The 24,074-nt window shown below is 41.2% G+C and overlaps 1 protein-coding gene across 1 annotated transcript in view; it reads left to right on the plus strand.

The window, feature by feature from the left end:
• LOC110980179 (dynein axonemal heavy chain 2-like) overlaps positions 1–24,074 on the plus strand; it is a 281,550-nt gene that overhangs the window by 194,307 nt on the left and 63,169 nt on the right. The window contains 9 exon segments of the mRNA XM_022236585.2: positions 27–166; positions 5,177–5,309; positions 13,137–13,276; positions 13,914–14,124; positions 18,425–18,541; positions 18,658–18,799; positions 21,563–21,849; positions 22,267–22,431; positions 23,852–23,977. Of these exon segments, the coding sequence (XP_022092277.2) occupies positions 27–166; positions 5,177–5,309; positions 13,137–13,276; positions 13,914–14,124; positions 18,425–18,541; positions 18,658–18,799; positions 21,563–21,849; positions 22,267–22,431; positions 23,852–23,977 (1,461 nt within the window).

The following is a 24,074-nucleotide window of genomic DNA, read 5'->3' on the forward strand; positions in this document are numbered from 1 at the left end:
GTTTGTTTCAATTTTATTTTCAATAGGTCCGCAATGCTCTTTCAGCAGATGCCAAGAAAGATGGCATTCATGAATCACCAGAAAGCATGTTTGCCTACTATATTGAGCGAGTACGAACCAATCTACATGTGGTGCTTTGCATGAGTCCAGTTGGAGACCCATTCAGGTATTCAAAGATCATTGCTGCTCAAGTTATTGCATGCTTCAAATAAGAACAAATTTACTTCTGAATACAGAAAATGCTATCTCACTTTTGATAACCATAAATGTATTGCATGGGCATAGTAAGCAAATGACATGCCTTTTTCCCTGCCAACCACCCTCAGGGGTCGACATTAAGCTTTTTGGCCTGAAGATAACAGCTCCTGGCCTTTCAAATTTCAGGGGTTTTCAGGAGCCGTTTCAATCAACCTGGGAGCTGTTTTAGGTGAAGTCATATCATGACTTTTCCCAGGGTTTTTGGTTTAATGCTTTAGTGTTGCTCCCAGTTTCATTTTCAGTGTAAATTTGCAATAAAGAAGACAAGAACCATTCTCTGCCAGCCATCCCAGCGTGCTGATTTTTCCAGTCTCACGTACATACGTACGTACACTCAGTGCTCGGGATTTGGCAAAGTCTATAGGATAAATACAAGGGAATATACAGAAGGGTTGTCTGATCCACATACATGTATTCTACACATTACAGTTGCCTAGGGGTGTAGTTTTCAGTATTTCCTGCAAACACAATAAGTATTTAATTTATCAATGCTAAATTACTTTGTCAGAAAATCAAAGAGCAGTTGCTTTTTACTGCTGTCTTTAATGCTGCTGTCATTTATTGGATGTTAAGCCAGATAGTCACGAGTCACTCTGCCCCTTGCCCTACCGGAAGCCTGGCCTGGGACTTAATGCTCCTCTCTGCCAATTCCATTATCTCAAAAGGATACAACCTTCTCATGGATAGCATTTGTTCTGTGACATTTCTTCTTTCATCCTTTGAACATGACACCAGACACCATGCCACCAGATCCTATGCCATGACTAACAAAATTTCTGCAAAAACCACTTCAAAGCAGGCGCACCGACGTCCACACAAATTTTAAAAGGCCTACTGTGCCACGATCATGGCATGGGGATGTAAGAACTCCGCACATCCTTAAAAGAAAACCAAAATGTGGTTCACAGTGCATACGTTTAGGTCCCAGTTTGGGTCGCTCGGCAGTGTTTGCATACAACCCAAAAATCTAAGCACGCTGGAAAAATGAGATTGTGTATACTTGGCTTCTGGTATTTCAAACCTATCCTGCCACGGGCCCGCCCGAATCTCTTAACTGAATTTCCATTGCAGTGGTAGTGTGCACCATTGATTCAAGTGCCCTGGAGTTTTAGTTATATGTACCTCAATTTCACTGTGTTTCATTCATCCCACATTTTGGCACAGAACTCTTGGTCATATCTGATCAGTTTAGAACTAAGCATGTTAGTGAAGCTCAGACTTTATTCCCACAATATTGAAGGCCATACTGTTGCATGCATTCATACATGCAGCAGGATGATTGGTGTGGACGAGGTCACAAACTGTGCATAGTCATTAGTTGTATACATTGTATACAGTGTTTGTCTGTACGTGGAGTTACAGCTGATTGATTTGGACGGTTCAGTGCTAAGTTTTGGTAAATATTTTGATGATTTCTTTTGAGCAATGTGTGTCATCGCCTCAAAGAGGATCAGTAATGGCCTGCCGCTAATTTCAGTGCCCAAGCTCTTACTTTATCACTGGTTTCCAGGCACTAATCATGGTTTGTCAGAAGCAAAACCTTGATGCATCTGCTTAATGTCGACCCCTGAACCTGTTTTATTATGAACCATACTGAATCTCAAACCCAGCTTTTGTGCCGGAATCCAATTCGTTCTTTATATTTTCTCAAATGAAAAGTCAGAGTGGTAAGGCTTGACCATCATTAAAAATGCAAACCTGTACATGTACGTTTGTCAGCAAGTCACCTTATATGACATTGCATATTGATGGTCAATCCACCATTTAAATTTAACTACAGTACAATTTACAATTTACAGTACAAAAATACATCTTGAAAAAAATATGTCTTGAAAAATACAGTACAATTCTATAATGACTGTGCAGAACATTTGGTATACTGAACATTGCCTTAGCCTCTGAACTTTTCGTACACTTTTAAAAACACTGAAATTTGCTTGAAAAAAAAAGAAATAGATTTAGGACTTAAAATCAAGGAAATTAAAATTTTATTTGCAAAGGAAAGTAGCCAACACAGAGTCCGTATCAGTTGCTGGTACAAGTAAATGCGTGCACACAGGTAGCCGTGTAGACTGCTGAGTATGTGTACGCAGCAGCGGCGACCCTCCCTCATTTATGAACAAACAACCGTTACGTTTGTGCACATAAGCGGTAGCAGCTGTGTACATACCAATTGTAGAGGGGGAGAGACCTTCTAGGGAGAGGTGGGCAATAAATGCAGCTATATGGCCACTTGGAGATGGCCAGAGATGGAGAAACCAGGCACAATGCTGAAAGGGAATGAACTGTGGCCAGACCCTGTTAAACCACTGGCGTTGAAAGTAACCCCCAAAGCACGTTGAGGCGACAGCATGATACACAAACGATAGAGATCCTATTAGTGATTTGAGGGTTTTAAGTGCTGCCTTAGAAGGACTAAGTGCATCCTGAACCTCTTCGGATATGTTTTGACGTTTGTAGGGATGGACACTGTCTGCACGACAGAATTAATTTTCAACCCCCAAAACATAAGCTGTGTTGTTTGAAGGAATGTATTGTTATTTGACTATGGCACCCCTACTGCCACACTTACATGTACCCGGTGAAAATGTCCAATAAACTCCAACACAAAAGAAGCCCACTAGAACTTGCCCCCCCCCACCATTGGGAAATCATCTACATAATGACATATGCAACTGGAGCCTGTCTGAACCAGCGCGGCCAATTCCACAAAGGTGAAAAATGCTCAAAGTATGCAGGGTTGCATGTGGCGCCATTGGGAGTGTTTTGTCCATGAATATCTTATCCTGAAGTTTGATTCCAAATAGGCAGAAGTCATCAAAAAGTGCCGATTTGATGTCTGCTTTTGCCATGAGGGCTCCTTTTCCCACACTTACTACCAAGTTAACTTCATCTTCAAAGGAGATGTATTGTACCGAACATAATTGTCATAATCAGTGCCGTCATTGGCGGAGTCGGACTCGGGATGAGAAAGCTGCTTTATAAGCCTAGAGCTGCCAGGTTCAGTTTTGGGGACAAGACCTCTATGAGAAATTGTTGGAAATGGACCTTCCATGTGTCCCGGTATAACCTCTTTTCACAGCTTCTCAAGTGCTAGCATGGGATTATTTCTCTCTGAAGTCATTTTATTAGCATCCCCAGGAGTGCAGGGATCCTTGTTAGCCAAGCTGCCTTAGTCCTGGGGTAAGTGTTGAGTAGGGGTAGGAGTCACCTTAGGTTCAGTGGGGAAAATGCAAGATAGAAAGTCGCTACTGGCTATTCTTTCCCTAGTATCAGTGGAAACTGTGGTCCCTAGAGGTTCGCAAACTGATAGCAGGGCCCCTACCGAAGTCAATGGAATTAGTGGTGTTAAGGGGTTGGTTGGCCAGTGGCGGGTTGGAGTAACAAGTGTGGGGGGCTGGGAACCAGTAGTAGCATGGCACATGGAAGCCAAGTTGGCTCTGGAAGACTTGTGGCTGCCTAAGCTGGCCAGAGGTGGAGGGCCCGGGTTCGGGAGCGAACGTGGCAGGTTGAGCTTGAGGTTGGGGTTGGTGTGAGTGGAAGAGGGGTTCCTGGAACATCAAAGGATTGAGAAGGCCGGGAGTCAAGGGCGCAAGTGTCAACAGTCACGACGATAGAAAAATCTGCCATTGTCTCAGCCTCCACAAGGTAGTCCATTGTTGTCAATACTGTAGTGTGTACAGTGGACTTGCAGTAGGTGTCACTGGAGGGTGCTCTTCTTGAAGACTGTCACTGGGAGCAAACAGCAATGGCCGCGGCGTTGGGCTCAGGAGGGACTGGAGGGTCTGAACCTGAGCACGGGTTTGGCGAGTCATTTTCTTCACTCCTTCTTCACTTCATCTTCCGTTTTCAGCATCTGTTCCCCCTCAGGTAACAACTTAAGACGGTCAAAACAATGAAAACCGTGGAACGCTTTTTCCAGACGTGTTCAATGCATAGCGTAATACCAGGAAAGGGAGAGAGCGTGCCAAATTACCATTGCCTGCCTACAATCCTGGCCAAATCTCGTTGGGTCCCCACCCCCCGTCCCCATCTTAATGTTGTGTCTCATTGTGCAATCTGCACTCCAGCTCGAGATGGCAACTTTGATCAGGGGAGTAGGGAACCTAGAAATGGTATGGCTAATGATACATGTCCCAACCATTTTGTTCTGGATTTTAATCAGGGCAGGGATTAGTTGGAAGGGGGGGACTTAAAAGAAACCCATTATGTGGGCTGTTGGAATGCCTGGTCTCACCCCCTGTGCCAAAGGGGATTTTCGGGAGACGAGCACTGGTAACCGTAGTAGTGAGGCAGGCTACTGTGCATTTAAATGGGCCAGGGTCAGATGTATTGGTGACTGAAAATTGTTTCTCTAAATGACTGTTGTACCAAACAATTTGTGGAATTTGTCATGTTCAGTATGGTGTTCTTTTGTATAGACTATAACTGGATTTCCCAGGGAGACTTGTGCACATTTTTCCCATTTCTCTCACTCACACTTAATTGGCCTGGTTATTGTGGCTGTATCTCTTTTTGATCCCTCCAAACCTAGCATCAATGAAGGTCAAGCCCTGCCACTGTGACTTTGCAAAGTGTAAAGAATAGTCCATTGGACTCTTCCAAATTGGTTGTATGGATTCAGTATGGTTGACAGTGATAATGTCAAGGATTTGGGGGTTATAAGTAAATTTAAGCCTGATTTCATTTCCAGCATGTTATGAATGGAGATTTCCATCTGAGAAATGTTTCTTTGCTTCAGTAATGCAGTCTGTCATTTGTTGAAAAGCTCCTAGTTATTAAGTTTCAGCTTTGGTTGTTTAACTTTGTCATTAGGAAGAACTCATTGTACTTCTGGTCTTGTAAAGTAATCTATATATATATTACTTAACAAGAACACAAGCATATATATAATACCCTTATTACTTTTACTTCACAGAAACCGCATTCGGATGTATCCAGCGTTTGTGAACTGTACAACAATTGATTGGTTTACTGAGTGGCCAAAAGATGCTCTTATCGAAGTAGCTGAGAAGTATCTGGAAACCATTGATTTGGGGAGCAACGAAGAGGTATACATTGATTTGGTTTTTCTAAGCTCAGGCCTCTGACCAATTGGAAGAATATTTTGCTATTGGAACATGGTTAATTTGTTGGAAAGATGAGCTGTTTAAGTCTAGAATTTAATTGTTCGGTGTGCTTTGAAAATTCAGCAGGGGTGAGATTTGCCCACCCCTGCTTTCATCCTACCCCAAACAGTCGCTATAATATGCAAATTTCCTTTGCGCCTTATTTTATTTGTTAAAAACTTGATCAATTATTCCCATAATGCATTGCTGTGCCATCACCATGTTTGTCCTTTTTCTTAGCACCATCGATAACGTTCATGTCTTTTGGCGTTTTTTAGTTTTGTGAGTTTCCGTTCTCGCTCCACACTCTTGTGGTAACCTGATCAGTTGCAGCGTTTTAGCAACAAACTGTTCTACATCTACATGTTTTCTGTCTCTGTGTTTGCCATTTGTCATTTTTTTTGGTAGTATTTTTCTCTTTCTTTGCATGAGTGCAGATTGCTGTTGTTGATTCTATGTAGCAGTATCACCTAGCAATATTATTTAGGGCCACCCAGGCAACCTGGGACAGTTGAGGGCTCAATGCATTTAGCAGTCTTCAACTCTCCCCCAAAACAGACGGAAGTTGGTCAACAGTAAGATCGATGAGTTAAAGTTTTAAGCTGATACGTGTGATTACTGTGCCAATGGTCCACTCTGTTCCAGCCCCTTTCTGGGCAGAACTGGTGTTAGACAACTACAGCTACGCACAGGGGATTGGGCTGCAGTGCATGTGGTCAGAATACTCAACTCCCCTAGTGCTGCTATCGGGACAGTGGGGTCTATGCCAACAGTGCCTACCGAATTGGCAGAATCCAAGATGAGATGATGGCTTCCACTCACCTCACAATGACCTCACAAGTCGTTTGGGGTTTCTCATCAATCGTGGAAAGTTGAGACCCGTGCCTACTCAACAACCAACATACCTGGGTGCGACCCTCTGTCTCCGACGAGGTATAGTCTTCCTGACGAGTGAGCGCATCAACAGCCTCTTAGAATGCATGAGCTTCTTCACCTTCAGACTGTCAGCCCCTGCCCGAGCTTGGCTACGCCTCCGAAGTCTGATGGCCAGCATAATAGACCTAGTTCCCCTCTGTCGACTATGCATGAGGCCACTACAATTCCACCTGCTAGTGTCCTTCCTACTGAAGTGGGACCAAATCGTGCAACCCATCCCTATAATGGACTTTGTCTGCCCACACCTTCAGTGGTGGCAGATGAGAGAACACCTTACCAGGGATCACGTTCCCAAGGGCAAACCCAGCAGTAACGATAACCATGGACGCGTCCCAACTTGGATGGAGAGCATCCCTGCCCCTGCACCAAACTTATATAATATATAATATCCAATATAATAGAACTCCAAGCAGTGTTCAACGCACTACAGTACTTCTGCTCGAGCATCAGGGGCCAATGCATCCTGATACTCTCAAACAACTCCACAGTAATGCCTATATTAACCATCAAGGAGGCACACACGCACCTTGTCTGTGCCTCATGACGAGATAGATGTTCCTGTGGGCACAAGACAAAGGGACTGGGCTGCAAGTGACCCACATCCCAGGAGTTGATAACATTATTGGAGATGCCCTCTCCTGGGGAAAAACACAACCGAGTGGACACTGCGCTGCACCGTAGCAGAGCAGATCTTTGCCAAAGTCGAAAAACGGAACATTGACCTATTTGCCTCAGCAGAGAACTCGACTACCAGTGTTCTGCACCAGATTTTGTCACTGTCACAGAGCAAACTCTAGTACTGCTCCACTCAGACTAAAGATCAAGGAATACCTCAGACAAACAGAAGATCAAATACGAGATCTGCAATGCACAAACAAAAGAATCACCGTGGAATGCCGCTATAATGAACGAGACGGGGTCCACACTAAATGTTCGGTACAGCGGTCGTTCAGTATAGCGAATTTAACTGCCAAACGTTTCGTTGCCATGTTTAATAGCACCCTCTCTTGTCTAACCGAAGTGTACCCTCTTGTGATACCTTGGTTCGCTGGTTTCGTGATGTTTTGCTGTTGAATTCAAGCTCAAGGTTTCTAGAAGTATATCTGATAAGTATTTTTGTTTTTATTTAATACTTGAGTCAAAAAATTGATATCAAGTTTATCCTAAAAGTCGTGAAACTAGGGGCTGAAGGTCCACACCCATCTGCTCGACGAAAACCCAACCCGGCGAGACACACTCACTCCGGCTCCCACACCACAAAACTCAATACAGACAAGGTGGGGGCAGGTTATATACCCTCCCATCTCCCGGAGTGCCAGTTACCCGATTTATACATTTCTAACATTTCACATGTACGCTGAAGCAAGAACTAAATGACCAAAGGATACGAGCCTGGTGCGAGTGCATAACAAAAAGAACCCTGGTTAAACTGGCCGCAACGTCCTAAGTGACATAACAATTACCTTTGCTAGACAAGTTCTCAAATGAAAGAAATCATTTTAAACCCGTTTTGTGATGGTCACCTGCAGGCTTAGGCGACAAATGCTCTCTAGATCAACTGGGACGGGATGCTGGCCTATGCCTTTCCTCTGATATCTGTAATCTCAACAGTGCTTTCCAAACTCCAGCAAGAGCATTGCCGGTTACTTCTCATTGCCCCATTCTAGCTGGCCACACCAGCCTTGCTTCCCTTGTCTAACCAGACTGCTTGTACCGGTACTAGTATGCCATTGCAGCTATACATGGTGGCTCTCCCGATGGCTCAACTCTATTGGATAATGATGCACTTAAACATCTTCTTCGAGGATGTTTGTGGAGTGCCCCCTTACCAAACAACTGTTCCTTCCTGGGACTTACCAGCCATCCTCAAGCTCTTTGCTGGCCCTCCATTTGAGCCCCTCAGCGAGGCCTGGTTACCACACACTACAGTGAAGTTAGCCTTCCTACTGGCAGTTACCACTTTACAACGAGGCAGAGAACCGAAATTGCTATCCATTGCCGATGGCCACGTCAGATGGGAACCCCATGGCATATGCCTCAATCCAGCCCTGGGTTAATTTTCTCACCAAGAACAAATTGACTTCCTTCTATCCTCCTGATATATTTGTCCTGGACATAACCTAACATGCTGAAACTCCAGATGAGAAACCATGGTGTCCGGTAAGAACTCTCAAATGGTACTTGGCCAGAACCTGGAAGTTGAGAGGAACGACATTGCAGCTGTTCATTACAATGATAAAGCCACACCAAGCTGCAACTAGGGACACTGTAGCCAGATGGGTGGTTTCAGCCATCACATTTGCCAATCCTGACTGGCCGGACACTTCTGAAATCAGACTCAAATGTTGTCAGGGCCCATGACATCAGAGCAGTATCTACTTCCTGGGCCTACTTCCGGGTATTCCAGTGGAGGAGATATGCAGGGCAGCATACTGGAAGACTCCATCAACGTTTTACTTCATGCCACTTCACCGATGTCCTGCAAAGAGACTGCTCACATGGCAAGGTAGTCCCAACATCGGCCACATTGATGCCAAGGGGCTCCTCTCCTCTTGAGTGACCAACACTGGAACTACCTAACAGCACCTTTATCTGGTGATTTCATGTTGTAGCTCCTTCACTTCTACATTATATATCCACTTCTAACCATGCTCCTTCATGTAGTGCATCCTCGCTCAAACCCCCCGGGGGAACAGTGCTACTCTGCATGTTATAGCGACAGTTTGGGATAGGATGAAAGCAGTGGACTCCTCCCTCACAGTAGTGTGGGAGGGTCTGCTTGTGAATACCTATCCCAAACAGTCCTCCCACTTTTTGCTCTGATGGTATCATACCCCAAAAGAAGGATGAACATGGGAATAGAGAGCACACTGCAGTTGATCAAGCTTTTAGCGAATAAAATAAGGCACAAATGAAATTTTCATATTACAGCAACTGTTTTGGGTAGGTTTTCACTCGCAGACCCTCCCATACTACTGTGGGAGAGGATTTCCAGATTTGTTGGAGGATGTATTCAGGATTTATAGATTTTTGTTTTGGTATGGCTGTGTTGAAAATGTAAGGAAGCAAATGTAGGACTTGTGTACTTCCTTTTCATGATTACCGTGGTGTTGTCATAGGTTTTTACAGGCATATGCAATATATGGTAATAAACAAATGATCTTCAGTTACTCGGAGTACCCCAACCAGGTTAAGGGTCATACATCAATTAAATTTCCTATTTGCAAAATGAGTGCAAACACAGCAGACATCCAGCATACATTTCTGGCCTTTCTTGCACAGAGCTTTGTTGATTTAAGCAGAGAGTTGCTTCTCAGTCAACTTTCTTAGGTGATTGGGCTTACCTTTTCGATGTATGATTTCATCCTCCCCCACATGGCACAGTGCATGAACTTGAAAGTGTGCTTGCAAGGTTGACGTCACGATGACGTCGTCAGATGTCAAATTACAAGCAAGTTACATTGGATTTTTAAAAATGTTTTAACATCAATCATGAGAAACCTCATGTTGCTTGTTGCTGCTTATATTTTGTTCTGTAGATAAAATAATGTGACCGTTGCTTTTTGTTGATACCAGAAGTGCTCAAGTATTGAAATTGGTAAAAGATATGAATATGAACTTGCTCTCAGCAGTATTAGGGACGGTGACCATTTAGATCCGGTAAGGAAAGGGACCAACCCTACGCAGTCCGGTATTAAGCCAGGCCATTATTCAGCCTGCCCTAATCCGGTACACAGGCTTGTCTGACCCGTGCCCTTTGAAGTGCATCGGTTTATTGCTGAGAGAACAGCAAGAGCTGAACAAAAGAAGACTTTCATACCAGATTAAAACCTACTAGCAAGAGTTGGCCGAAGTGTTAATTCCTGCTGCTGGCTCAAGGTGGATTGGATTGTTTGGACTATTACATGTAACTCATGGGCAGTTTGAAACTTGATAATATTCCATATCTCGATTGTTTTGAAGTAGTGGGTGCCCTGGGACGTGGTATGAATTTTTTTACGTGGTCTCTGGAGCGGCCTTGCCAAGTGAGTCCATATTATTTCTCAGGGTTGCAGAGCCCTGAGTCCGTCCTAAAGGTATATAAATGCTTCAGTGGTTGTCCCCTAGCCTCTACAGCTCTTAAAAACCACCAAAAGTACATCACAGTACCGTTGGGGGGGGCGTTTTCCCAAGCTATCCCGATTTGAGGGGGGCCTCGCCACTACCAGCCAAGCCACACCACCACCACAACACCCCCCAACCAAAATAACACTTCAAAGACAGCCGAAAGAGGTGTCTGACAAGTTCCAGACAGCTGTCACTGATAAGAAACATTCCACTGTCTGCCCCAGGCACTGTTTTGTAAATAATTCATTAGATTGTACACAAGGGGCCACTTAGCACACAGTCCTATGGGAGTTGGCTGGAGGCTGGCTGGGGGCCGGCTGGATTTTTTTATTTTTTCTGGCTAGGGGAGGCCCTGGCTGTAAAGTGCCTAAACCAGGTTTTCAGCATGTACAGGGGTAGGATATGATAAATAGTCGTTGCATTTGGACGGAAAAAAAATTATACATTAATTAGCTACAGTGGACTCGCCAAAAGAGGCCACTCACTCTGCGAAGGATTCCAGGAAAACAAAGAATTGTTAACTTCCTAAGGCATGCAGTGCCAGTGTTTGCATTGAGGTGTGATATTTTTCAAGTGTAATGCTGCATGCAGTAAGGGCGCTCCACCAATTGTTCTGGAATTCTTTTAGCTGAACATTATTTTTGGATGAGTACGTTACTCTCTGACTGCCAGGTGGACCATTGTATGTAAGGGTGCAAGATCGGCAGTTTTTAGACATGCCTGCGCTCGAAGAACATACCTTTTAACAAAAAAAAGCACTAACTCTTTTCAACTTCCATTAAACCAAATGCAGACAGAATAACTTGTTTATATATATGTTAGATACTGCGGTAGGAAAAAGTTTATATGTTCCATATGTTTGATAACTCAAACCATAGTGGATAAAAAATTTGACTTTAACCCTAACAGTCCTCAGTCCTCCAACAGGCGAAGGATTGAGGACTGTTAGGGTTAATATCCGGATTTCAAGCCAACGGAAGATCCTGAGTCTTGCTCACACATATGTGTACATGAACAGGAAACAACAGGAAACACTACCAGCCCCCACAGTGGCCATTGGAGACAATTAAGTGGTGGTTTCCTTATATCCAGTGAACAGAAACTCAAATTAATGCATTTATATCCAGGAATTGCAAAGTTACCTCGGGGTTTCAAAGGTGTTTGAGAGCATTTTTTCAGTGACCTTACTAATTTCTTCATTCAGAGAGTGTTAAAACCAAATAAGAATATAGCTCACAAGTAAATATATCAAACAAGGGGTACTTGCATAAGAGTCAAGGGGCAATCAAAGTATTGGCAAATGTATTGGTTTAAGGGTACATTGTTTGCAAAACCACATGGTAGGGGCTTTGATGTGCCCCTGAGGGAGGCTCCATTGGTACGCTGGAGATAAAATCCTGGCCAACACCTGGGCTGTGTACTGTTCCATTGTGTGAAAAAAAAACCATGTGGGCTGTGGCTTTTTCGCAGTGCTTGGGAAGGGTTTCTATTGTTTAGTGTTGAGTGTGAAAAATGTGAAAGGGGTTTCTTCTGGGTTAGATTGTGTGAGTCAAACTACATGCATGTACAATAGACTCCAGGATAGATGGAAGAGTGTTTGATCAATTGCCAGACCAGTCTCCAAGTCCAGTAGCTGGTCCAGTGTGAAAGGGAATTTTGCTAACGGACTGGCTTACTAGGAGGCCCTTCCTTTACCAGATCTAAATGGTCACCGTACCTTAATGTCTGGCAAGATATTGTTCAAAACTTGTACCAGTCGCATCATCAGATACTCAAGCGCCCTCCAGTAACAGGTTGAAAATGTCAAAAATGCAGTTTAAGTTGATATTTGTCAGCAAAATTTCTTTCCTGTGAAATTGCTCACTTCCTCCACCGTGACATTGGTCGATCTGACACAATTTTCACCAAATAACAAATGCAATCTGCTTGGCACGCTGCAGTTGTATAAAAATGTGAGTTGGAAATTGCATGTATTATGCACATGAACTAGACCAGAGGGTCGATAAGTATACACTGTACATGGCAACATCATGTGATTATGCATTACTTAATTTCCCGAATTGCATGTGCATGTATTTCCCTGGCAGAAGTGAAAGATTCCAAAAATATCCAGTCACAAAACCCTTCAGGGACTTGTTTTTCTATTGCATTTCTCCAACATTAAAAAGCTCAACTTCAGTATTCTCCTTCATTAGAATCATACTTACAACCCAATTGGATTTTCAGTTTGGATTTCATTTCACAAACACTACTTTCTTGTTCTAAATTAGGTAAAGTGGTGTCAACTTTCTAAGCCACCATGATTTTGCATTGTTTTGTTCGATACTTCCCCTAGTAACCAGCTCAGCATGTCGGTTACTCGGGCCAGGCCCAAGTAAGCGTGAGATGTCACATTGGTGTAAAATTGAATGTAGTCAGGCTTGCATGAGGAAAGTAATCAAACGTGCTGTTATATTTTACTGTCTGTGCATTTGAGAGGGAATTTTTTGTTTACTGGTTTAAAATACACAGTATTCCAGCATTTAGCCATTTGTTTGGTGCAATATTGATTATTGAAATTTCTGATGGAGTATTGAGGGACATACCTAAGGAGGACAATTTTTCCCTGAGATTTGTCAGATTCCTCAAATCCCACCACTTAAATCATTACATTATGTATATTTTATAGTTTTTAATTTTTTTTGGTTAATATTTACTGGTTGTATGATCATGTTCTTTCTTGATTAGATGAAGAATAACATGGCTCAGATTTTCTGCACAATGCATCGTTCTGTTGCCGAGAGTTCTCGTAAAATGCTGTTTGAACTGAAACGCCACAACTATGTCACCCCCACTAACTACTTGGAGCTGGTCACAGGATATAAAGTGTGAGTCTTTAGGACTTTACCTATGAAGGGCAGACTGTTTTTTGTGTTGTTACAGTATGACAAGTTGTCACTTTCATGAAAATGGATACTTATATGGGGAGGAAAAAAAGAAAGAAATCTGAGCATATATCTCCGACAAATGACAATTTACTGCAGACTGAAGCTGTCTACCTTAAATTTTTATCCAATACATTTTTAAGTATATTTTAAAAGGTATCACTCTCCAACCTAATGACTTGTACAGCAACTCTGAGTAATTTGACCTCCACCTCTCTGTGTACATGTATATATGTTTATAAAGATTGCACCTGTAAGATAATTTCATGTGACATGTTATCACATTATTGTGACATTGCAATGAATTTTTAATAACATTTCAATGGTCTTCCATGTACTGGCTTTTAATCTGATGAAATGTGTAGCGCAGTGTTTTGGTTCTTTTATTCCTTGTGTTGTTTGGGGGCTTTTGTTTGTGTCATGACCTGTTTGTAGCTTTAGACTTAAAGTAGCTTGTAGCCTACAAGATTTTATTGGCCAAGGACAAATCACTGTTCATGTAAAGTGCGCAATAGGAAAGGGAAGTATCTTTTTCCACTTTCCATTTTCCTATTTTTTGTATTTTTTATCTTATTCTCAGTCTCTTGTATGAGAAGCGGAAAGAGCTTGGAGATGCTGCAAACAAACTCAAAAATGGTCTCTTCAAAATCGATGACACAAGAGCTAAAGTTGAAGTCATGTCAGTGGAGCTTGAGGATGCAAAGACTAAAGTTGCCCAGTTTCAGAAGCAGTGTGAGGAGTACCTTGTTATCATTGTGCAGCAAAAGAGAGAGGCAGATGAGCAGCAGAAGGTGTGTAATTACTCATAAATGAAGCAGTTGTAAACATGTGACTTTTATTGTGGTAGTTGCTACAACTGTACCCTGAACAAAGCGTATGATTTGTCATTATGCAAGAAACTGCATGAACAGAAAATCCAATTTCGACTTTTAATGTGCCCCACCAACAAAGTTGAAGGGGGATTCTGTTTCCACCTTTTCCTTTTGTGGGTATGAGTTTGTTTCTGCATTCAATTGGGGACCCTGAACAATAGAGGACAATAAGGTCCCCGATTGACAGAGGGTCCGCGATTGACAACTGTGTACAAAACATATGGGTGGTCTTCTAAAAAAGTTAAAGTACAAACAAAAGAGGAACAATAGGGGGTCCCCAGTTGCAGGCAAATACACACTTGTGTGGGTGTGTGGAGGCATGGGTAAGCTTTCCCTGGGTTTGTATTTGCTACAGTTTTCCAAAAATTGGCCAATGGGGGAGGGAGTATTTACTTTCGTTCTATGAACTTGTTTCATTTATTGAGTTAAGACAAATCAAGAAAAACATTATTTAACACTCAAAGGGCATATCTTGTGATTTGTCTTGCAAAAAATCCATCGGCCACAGGACATTCTCAAATGCATTAACACAAGCGAGGTCAGTTGGCAGATTAAAGATGTCCTCCCAGAAATGCATTTTTTATTCACAGCTTGGGCAAATGTACATGTACCTTAAAAGTTTGCACCTCTTCCTTCAACAGTGCAATGCTTTGAAAATGTCAACACACTAATGTGCAGTGAACTGACTGCAGCTACCACAGTCATAGCATGGCCAAACGGGCAAATGTGCTGCCACACGTTCATGGTTCATACATGTCATATGTATGTTGGTAAAAACTGTCAGCACACCATTTGTCCATTTCTCAAACACTTTTTTGCCCTAAAGAGGATGAGAGAAATACACATACATGTGATATGCGGTCTGCTCCAGCTAAAATTCGCTGAGCATTTATTGCCTTTTCTAGCAAGTGCTCGTTTTACACAGAAGTACATGTAAGTATCTTGCATATTAACATAATTACATGCCAGTAATCTAGAGTTTGACTTATTTAGTACCACATGTATAGTGTTGCTTTAAACATGATTGGAGCCCCAAAGCAAGAATGTAGTAACTATTGAAAAAACCACAATTGGTTTAGGAAGATATGATAAACCAGATTGGTTTAGCAAGTTTACCCTAAACCACTGCTAATGTGAGTCCAAAACACAAAATTATACAAATCTGTGGCCAAACTACAAGGGATATGCAAAAGTGCACAGTGTCAATTATCAGGTAGTGTATAGGATGTGCATTTGCTGCAATTTTCAATATTGGCCGATTTTAGGGCTTGTGTTTTACTTTGTGTATCATTCCCCGAATTTGATCCATTTTTTTAGATCACTGCTTTGAGAAAAAAGGAGAACAATGCAGTTTATTTTAAACTCTTGAAGCGCAGCTCGTGTAACTTGTCTCACAAAAATCCATGGGCCACATGACATTCCTGAGTGCTTGTATGATGCACAGGCAAGGTCGATCTGTATATTTTCATGGCTTCACTGAGTACTACATTGTAGTTGTTGGCAAATTTACCTTTGTCGAATAAACAATGTTTCATCTGGCAGTGAAGTGACTGCAGTCACCTCAGTCACTGTGTGACACATACTGTACATGTCCACTGTATATGTGCATGTACACATGCCCGATCAACCACACAGTCATTGTTCGCTTTCAACACGTACATACGTCGGTCAAAACGTCCATACACCGTCAATTCCCACCATAAACACTTCATAAATTAACAATATGGTAAATATCATTGCATTTTGGGCATGAGAGTTACTGTTTTGGCAAAACAGAAAGCTAAATGCCTCGAAATTGGAGATTTTGTTTTAAAAAAACAGGCTTCAGTACGGACATTGAACCATACCATTATCGGGGAGATAGTGAGATGATATATTTGCGTGAGGTAAACTTCCAAAGTTTCATACAGAAACTTTAATTTTAAATCAGTCCAAATTCTCCTTTTACGTGTTAGTTATGGTTATGTATCTATTCACTTGATGAGTTTAGGCTTACTGAAGGCGTATTGGCAGTTTGTATATTACCCGTTCATATAGACTCTTCCAACAGCTCAATACTTCACACAATACTTCAGTTTTGCTGTGCCTGTTAATGGTTGCGGTATTTGAACAAATTGTATTTTTCAAAGATTGTCCACCTGGGCAATCTTTTCAAAAAACATAAAATTTCTGTTTTCTCAAAATGACAGCATTTCTGGTGGTAAGATTTTACAGATTGTCTGACACTGTTATATACTTACTATACTTTTGAGATCTTGCAAATCCTTTACACTGCCTTTTAAAACTTGAGGATCAAAAGTCAAAACAAGACAGTGGCATGGAATTACCTTTGTAAAAGCCATTTTTGTCCTCGTCCAAGAAATTTAAAATGTTATGCCACTGGCAAAACCATGTATTGTTTGCTGACTGTAATAATTATGATTTACAGCTACTTGCCTTCCAACACGCAGATGCAAAGCATCTATACATGCCAGTTGTAATAAAGGGCTCTGTGTGCTTTCACATCATTGATCATTGTTCTTATATTTGACTTGAAAGGTACTGGTGCCAAGGAATGGACAATTGATATCACAAGTACATGTACAGCAAATGCTTTGGGCTAGGATGTTTGGCAGGCTCTTTTTGGGCTTCACCCCCTCACCACCTGTGATACAACCATCGCATTTTATTGAAAAAGGAAGAGGGATGCATTGAAGCTCATTACAACTTCAGCTAAGTTCATCCCCATATTAGCAGCTCTTGGGAAGGACTTTAGATATTCAGCTGATCTCAACAAGAAGTTAACAGAGTTTGTTTGCACTGTGTATCACAGTCTAGAAGTAAGTGTGAACAAATGCAGGAAGAAGTATGGCGAGGAGCAACTTTTCTCTGACAATGGTGCCTGCTATCTCCATTTTACAAGAACTGGTTTACAATCAGCAATATTCATACAAGTGCTACAGCAAATGATCAATGCCCCATTTCCAATTGAGTTAAGGTGGCCAGAAGAGGATGGAGAGGCTAGCGTACAATTGTAGACGTGGAAACCTGCCATGCACGTGCCGCGCTTCAGTTGGTCAGTTGCTCTTATAACAACACTTGCTCTTCTAAGCAGGAGCCTCAAATGATCTGTACAGATTTGTACAATTGTGTTGGGTACAAGAACACTGACTGTAACCTCAGCAGTTATGCAGAAGTAGCTAACATAAACTTTCATGATTAGGAAACTAATCTGCTGCCTCAGAGGAACTATAGTGTGCTTGTTACTGTGCTGGATTGTGTTGTGATTCAGTTGGTCAGGCAACAAAACTTCATGTCAGGATGCTTTTTTTTTTGAAGACTCGCATTGATGGGGGTTTTAGTGCATAATTCTATCTACTGTATAATTGCATCAATCTTGGTGGTTAGACAATATCTTTTGGCTGGAATAACAGTTCCTTGCTGTTACACATTATTTAATTTATTGCCATATGTAGCACCCCAGTCCGATATGTTGAAGAGTATTTGCCCCTGTAGGCAATGAAAGCCTAAATAATCTTATGTAAAATAAACTCTGAAGAGACTGTCAAAGTGTCATCAAATTTGTTGATACTTTCAGAATCAGTATTATTGATTCAAGTGACCTGTCAACTTTCAAAGTTCAATTGATCTTTGATAAACGTTATTCACACTTTTCTCAAGTTTACCATACCCGCTAAATAAACCAACATTGCCTTTTAAATAGATTAATTTTATATTGCTTTGGGAAGCCAGTGTTGTAATTTTGCATACCACAAGACTCATTTTGCAGCCTCTGGTCGAATCTTTATGTGGAACTGGGTTCCACAAAACTGAGGTTGAAAGCATAGGCAGAAGACACGGTAGCTTTCATCTTTATTTTTCTTAGGTTTTACCCAGTGAAACCTTAAGTTTTGATTTGATATCTCCTAAGCAAATGTTGTGAGTTCCTGATGCACTGAAGTTATGTTGCAGCTCCAAATACTATTGTTGGATGATAGGGTTAATTTGTATCACTATATCAACCAGATTACAATGTGATGCTGCACAGCAGTAGGGGCATAAACCCTGAGTCGTACATGTATATGGTGTTGGCCAATATACATGTATACTGAAGATCTTGTGTATTGTTGCACATTAAATGTCAGGCAACACACAACATACTATTAAATGTTCAGCTGGAAAACCAAGGTGTCTAAATTCTTAGAATCACATTCTGTTTTGTTTTGTTGTGTTTCTCCAGAGTGTTCAAGCTCGTAGTGAAAAGATAGGAGAAGAAGAGGTTCGATGTCAGGCCATGGCTGATGCAGCCCAGCAAGATTTGGCTGAGGCTTTGCCTGCACTAGAAGAGGCAGTCAAGGTAATGGCATTATAGTAAAGGGTTCAAGGATTTCATTTGCAGATTTCATTATGTTGTTCAAACAGTGCTCTACTATCTTTGCCTAAAATGTTGTTCTGTAAATGGTTACTTCTTAGGCTTTGGAATCCCTTAATAAGAAAGACATTGGAGAAATCAAATCATATGGCCGTCCTCCAGCATTGGTTGAGAAGGTGATGGAAGCTGTCATGATCCTGAAAGGAGCTGAACCTACATGGACTGAAGCAAAGAGACAATTGGGTAATTTTGTCATGAAAGCATCTGTTAGTGGGGGCTCTTGGTTCCGTACCCTCTTATATCTTCAGTTGTGGCTACTGTAAAGATAAAGCTTGAATAATATCACCTTTTAAAGGTTCTTTTCAAAATTGGAGACTTTGATTAGGTCAGGGGCTAATTTTAATCCCCAGCAACCGGCCAGAGCTGAGCTCCAATGGCTAGTTTACATCGTATAACAATACTTGGTTGTTACACTCATTTTTCCCACTCTCTCCGGGTGCTGTGGTATATCTCAGTGAGTCACGCATAGTTTGCCTGGGTGCCAATCCAACCCTCCCAGGCCTATTTTCTGTAGAATATTCACAGTAGTGTCAATACAGTGTTTTTAATCTTGAAAACTGAACAATGAAAATTCCTTCTGCCTGGATGCTGATCATCTCCACGGCCAGTTTTGGTGTTCATTTCTCATTTGTTGATCAGAACTTACTGATAGAACATCACGTTTCGTCCTCACTGACATATTTTCAAATATAGGCCGGACGCGGTGCTGACAATATCCAACCATATAATTCTAGGTCATTGCATGTGCTGCATGCTGAAGCATTAGTACATGTACGCTATTATGTGCCGTCTTGCACATTTGTTCTGCAGTGCTCATGTTTTGCATTGTTTTTCCCTGACTTTCAAGGGAAGCCAATCAGCAGGTTCATTTGAGCCTTGTATTGATTTATTCATATAAGTTCATGATATCACTCAGTTTAGAGTTGAAAACAAAAATGGCATCCCAATTTTGAAGTCAGAAAATTTATGTATAAAATGCCATGTTTAGGTGATTGTAACGAGACACACCAGTAGACTATTTTTAAAACAACTACCCACACCCATAGTCAGATATTTGTAGAGCATTCCTCCTGTTAGTTTCTAGTTTGGGTGGAAATGGGCTGAAATCGCAGTGCTAAAGTGAGCAGAGACATACATTGTGACCATACCTGTGTGCAACAATGTATGACACAGTGTGGTTCCTGTCGTGGATCGTGACATTAACTCTGGAAGTTCTCAGAACCAAGAGTATATGATGTAGCACACTTCAACTCTCACTTGACTTTCTTTACATAGTGGTGGCAATTTTCTTTGTTGAAAAACTTCAAACCGAGTAGGTTGAATGCTGGTACTGTTGCCTTCATGATACAATTACCAATGTTGATGGGATGGTTAAGTGTCCTGGCTAGGTGGGCTCTATGGCGGGTTTTGTTTAATTTAATTAATTTTTTTTGTTCAACAGTTAACGAACAACATCTATTACATGGATCAGATAACAATTAAACAGACAAAATTAAACATACACGTCACAGGCTTTGTGAGGTGTGAGCGGTACTTACTGTACATTTTCAAGTCTATTTGGTCCCTCTGAACTGGTTTCCTTTATTTCCAGCACGTGGGTAGAGCAAATGTAAATGGCAACCAACGAAAGCATGACTGCCTTGTCCCCGGCCAGAGTGCCACACCACTAGCATGTGGCCAGCTGGTGGGTGGTCAGCCTGGGCTAGGTTGCACTCAGGCACGGCACGACATCTGTGACTGATTTCATTCCTCAAATGTTGCCATATAAGTCACCCAAAGTACAAGCCATAGGGACATTTTTCGGTGTGAGAAATCAAATGCTCTACTAGAGACAGAAGTTTAATATTTTGTTGAACAAGATTTGCATTATTGTATTGAGACGAGCTTGGGTAGAATGATGCCATTTGCATGAGATTTTGTAAAACAAATACAACATTGAGCTGATATTATTATACTATGTAAGCTTCAGTTGCTATTTGAAGCCAACAAATCTGCTGCCTCTGTATGAAGGAGCTCATGTGGACTATTCACCCTCAAACCTTGTCATGTGAAAATGTTTCAAACTTTTGATAAGAGGGTGCAGTCAACAATGCAATGGGCTTGAAAAGTCTGCTTATGCTAGCTGTATTTATGTTTGTTTTAGTATACCAATAATGAATGTTTGTGAGTTTAATGGTAATAATTTTATGAAGTGACAAAAAAATTCCATTGTTTTAGGCAAACAGATGATCAGAATTTATGCAGGTATTGTATGATTGTTTATATTTCAAGATAGCATTGTAATATTGACTTTGGTAAATAAGCAGTATTCTGCTGTTGCAGTAGTCAAGTTTTGTCATACGTGTTGTGGTCCATGTTGAAAAGGAAGGGTGCAAACTCACAAAGCTTAATTAGAACTAATGACGAGTCAAGAAAGTACATGTACCCTACGTCTGTTGGATGATATGGAATGACTTCCCAAAGCAAGTATAATGCTTAAGATTCAGAACATATAATAATTCACTCATTGTTCATAGTGTCACTCAATTAGAACAGTAAGCATACTCTTTTACATGGAGGAGATGAAAAACATTATTGTTAGGAAATTTTAACAATATCAGGCCAAAATGACAACTTTTTGGAGGGTGGGGTGAAGGGGCTCTTCATATATTGTACGATAAAGCCCAGAGAAACAGTGGATCCATTTTGTCAGTTTTTATAATTGACATCACAGGTTGCAGCCAGCAATTTGGAAAAAGCTGATACTTGAGCTACACATAAATGCACACTTTTTCTGCCACTTACATTTATGAGCAGTGCTAACTGCAGTTTTTCTCCCACCAGTTGCTCAAAATTGAAGCTAAAGTTTCTGAAGATTGTTTGGCAGCAGTGGCGACTGACAGCCTGATATGAAAATCTTGGAGTTCATTTGTTGTGTTTCTCTTTCTCATCTAATAATCATATCAGGAAACCAGAATTTCATCAAGGAACTAATAGAGTTTGATAAGGACAACATGTCAGATCGTGTTTTGAAGCGTATTGGCCAGTACTGTGCACAACCTGACTTTCAACCAGACATCATTGGACGTGTGTCAGCCGCTGCACGCTCCCTTTGCCTGTGGGTACGGGCCATGGATGTGTATGGCCGCATTTTCAGAGTTGTGGAGCCCAAGAAGCAACGCTTGAATAATGCAATGGCCATGCTTGCTGAAAAACAAGCAAGTCTGGCAGATGCAAAAGCAAAACTCAAGGAGGTAAGCATTTGGGTGTTTCTATTTGTTGAAAGGTTGTCAAATGCTTGAAAAGTATCTGCTATAAGCCAAGCAGAAATGTGCCAATGTTTGTATAAACTATTAAATGGGTGGACCACTGCACATGTAGAAAGATTATCCAGACGATTGGAAATTTCTGTCATGTTCATTTTGTAATCTTTTTAAGGGGGGCTCAATTAGTCAAAGCTCACATGTTGTGGTGTGTGTTTTTGTGTGGATGTAGGTTTTTAATAAACTTGAATTGCAAGTTTTGTCCAATGTAGAAACATTCTAAGTGAATGATGTCTTCATCACATTCGTACAATACTGAAAGTAATCATAGAATTCAATATTCACTAACTAACCTGGGGATGTAGATATAAGAAGGGAAATTCATTTAAAGATATTTTACTTCTGAAGGTGACAGATAGAATGGAGATGCTGAAGAAGCAGTACGATGAAAAGTTAGCTGAGAAAGAGCAGCTCCGTGTCAAGGCAGAATTGATGGAGGTCAAACTAGAAAGAGCTGGAAAACTGGTGTCTGGATTGGCTGGAGAAAGAGACCGCTGGGAGGAGAATGTTAAGGTGTGGTTTGAAACATTCCATTATGGGTGTGACTTTTTTTTTAATACAGGAAAACATGCACAGCTAATTTATTTGCATTTTATCTAACATCTGTTTTGGGGTTATGAAAAGTGAAAATAGTCCATGTCAGAACTGAGATGCTGTCATTCATTTCGTAGCAATGATCGATTTCGTAGCAATTAGCATGAGAATGTTGCAGAGATCATTTTAGGACACTTAATCAGCGGAAAGAGGGGAAAGTGTTATTGTCTGGCCTTTTTCACGAACAAGTATGAAAATGCTCATGCTCAGTGACACTATAGAACAGGACATTTGGATTGTATACCATGATGTGGAAAATAAGTAATTTTAAGTTCGGTTATCAAGTTTGAAGTTCTTAGCAGACTTGGTTTTTTTAATTTCTGAAAAAAATCTGTTAAAAGATTATTCTCATCAGCTTTATTTTTTTTTTGTCCTTTGAAAAAGAGTGACATTTTGTATTACATTAACCACATCGCGCTGGGGATATTTATGAATGTTGATACTACTGGGACATGATCATTATCATTTTTTTCTGATTTCAAAATTCTTTGAAAATTCATGTCTTCATTTGCTGGACACTTAACCCACATGAAGGACCATCTCGTTTCTACTCTAATCTGACAGACAACATCTAATGACACTGGAATATTTCAGCCAGGCCTGCTGCCTTGTAAAAAGAGCCCAGATTGTGCGGTGTTGCGTAATTTTCTTTTGTTCACGAAACTGGCACAGATTAGCGTGTAGCGGTACTGTGTGGCTCATCGCTGTGGTGGAGCGCTTTTGTCCCTGGTGGTAATCCCTCGCACTGAATGCCCAAACAATGGTATACTGCAGCCTGGTCTTTTGTTACGAGTACAGTCTTTTGTTACAAGGCCCAGTTCTCTTTGTCCAATTCGGAGACCCTGACTATAAAGAACACGTGCCAAAAACCGGGCTCCCCGGCAGCAAATGGTTAATGCTTGAAAATTTACATTTTTGATTGGTCCTTTGACCTTGCCCATTCTTCAGATTTTTCTCAATTTTGCTTTTGTGTGCCTGATGCATACTGTACCTGGTTAGTGAAAAAGCCACGTCAGATGTTAGCATTTCTTGACAAAGAGGCACTATCAATTGTTGGGCTCTGCAGGTTATGCACAATGGCATTCTGGCAAGGCTGTGTTCTTGTTCTGCAAGAGTTGCAAGAGTATTCATTTCTGTGAACATGTGGATTTCATTTGGATCCGGAGGAATTTCAGCTGTTCGTAGCAATGAGTAACATGCTTAAAATTCTACACACCCCGTGTAATTATATAAGGATATCCCAAGTAGAGTCACAAATATTCAGTATATAATAAAGATATTCAGTTATAAATCTGCAGTGGTTTTGTTGAAACAAAGTTTTTATGATTTTTGTTTTTAGGTTTTGGAGGAGAACATGGTGTACTTGGTTGGTGATTGCCTGGTTGCTGCTGCTTTCTTGTCATACACTGGGCCTTTCTTGTCAGAGTACAGAGACTATCTTGTTAAGGAAGTGTGGCTGAAAGAGGTATGTACTCATAACTGAGGTGTCATTACACTAGTAAAAAATAATGTCAAATCTCTGAAGCACTTTTAGTGAAAATGCACAAATATACAAATCTATT

This window comes from Acanthaster planci, linkage group LG12 (assembly GCF_054643075.1).
Source record: "Acanthaster planci isolate LZ-2023a linkage group LG12, COTS_SCS, whole genome shotgun sequence".
Classification (NCBI taxonomy): domain Eukaryota; kingdom Metazoa; phylum Echinodermata; class Asteroidea; order Valvatida; family Acanthasteridae; genus Acanthaster; species Acanthaster planci.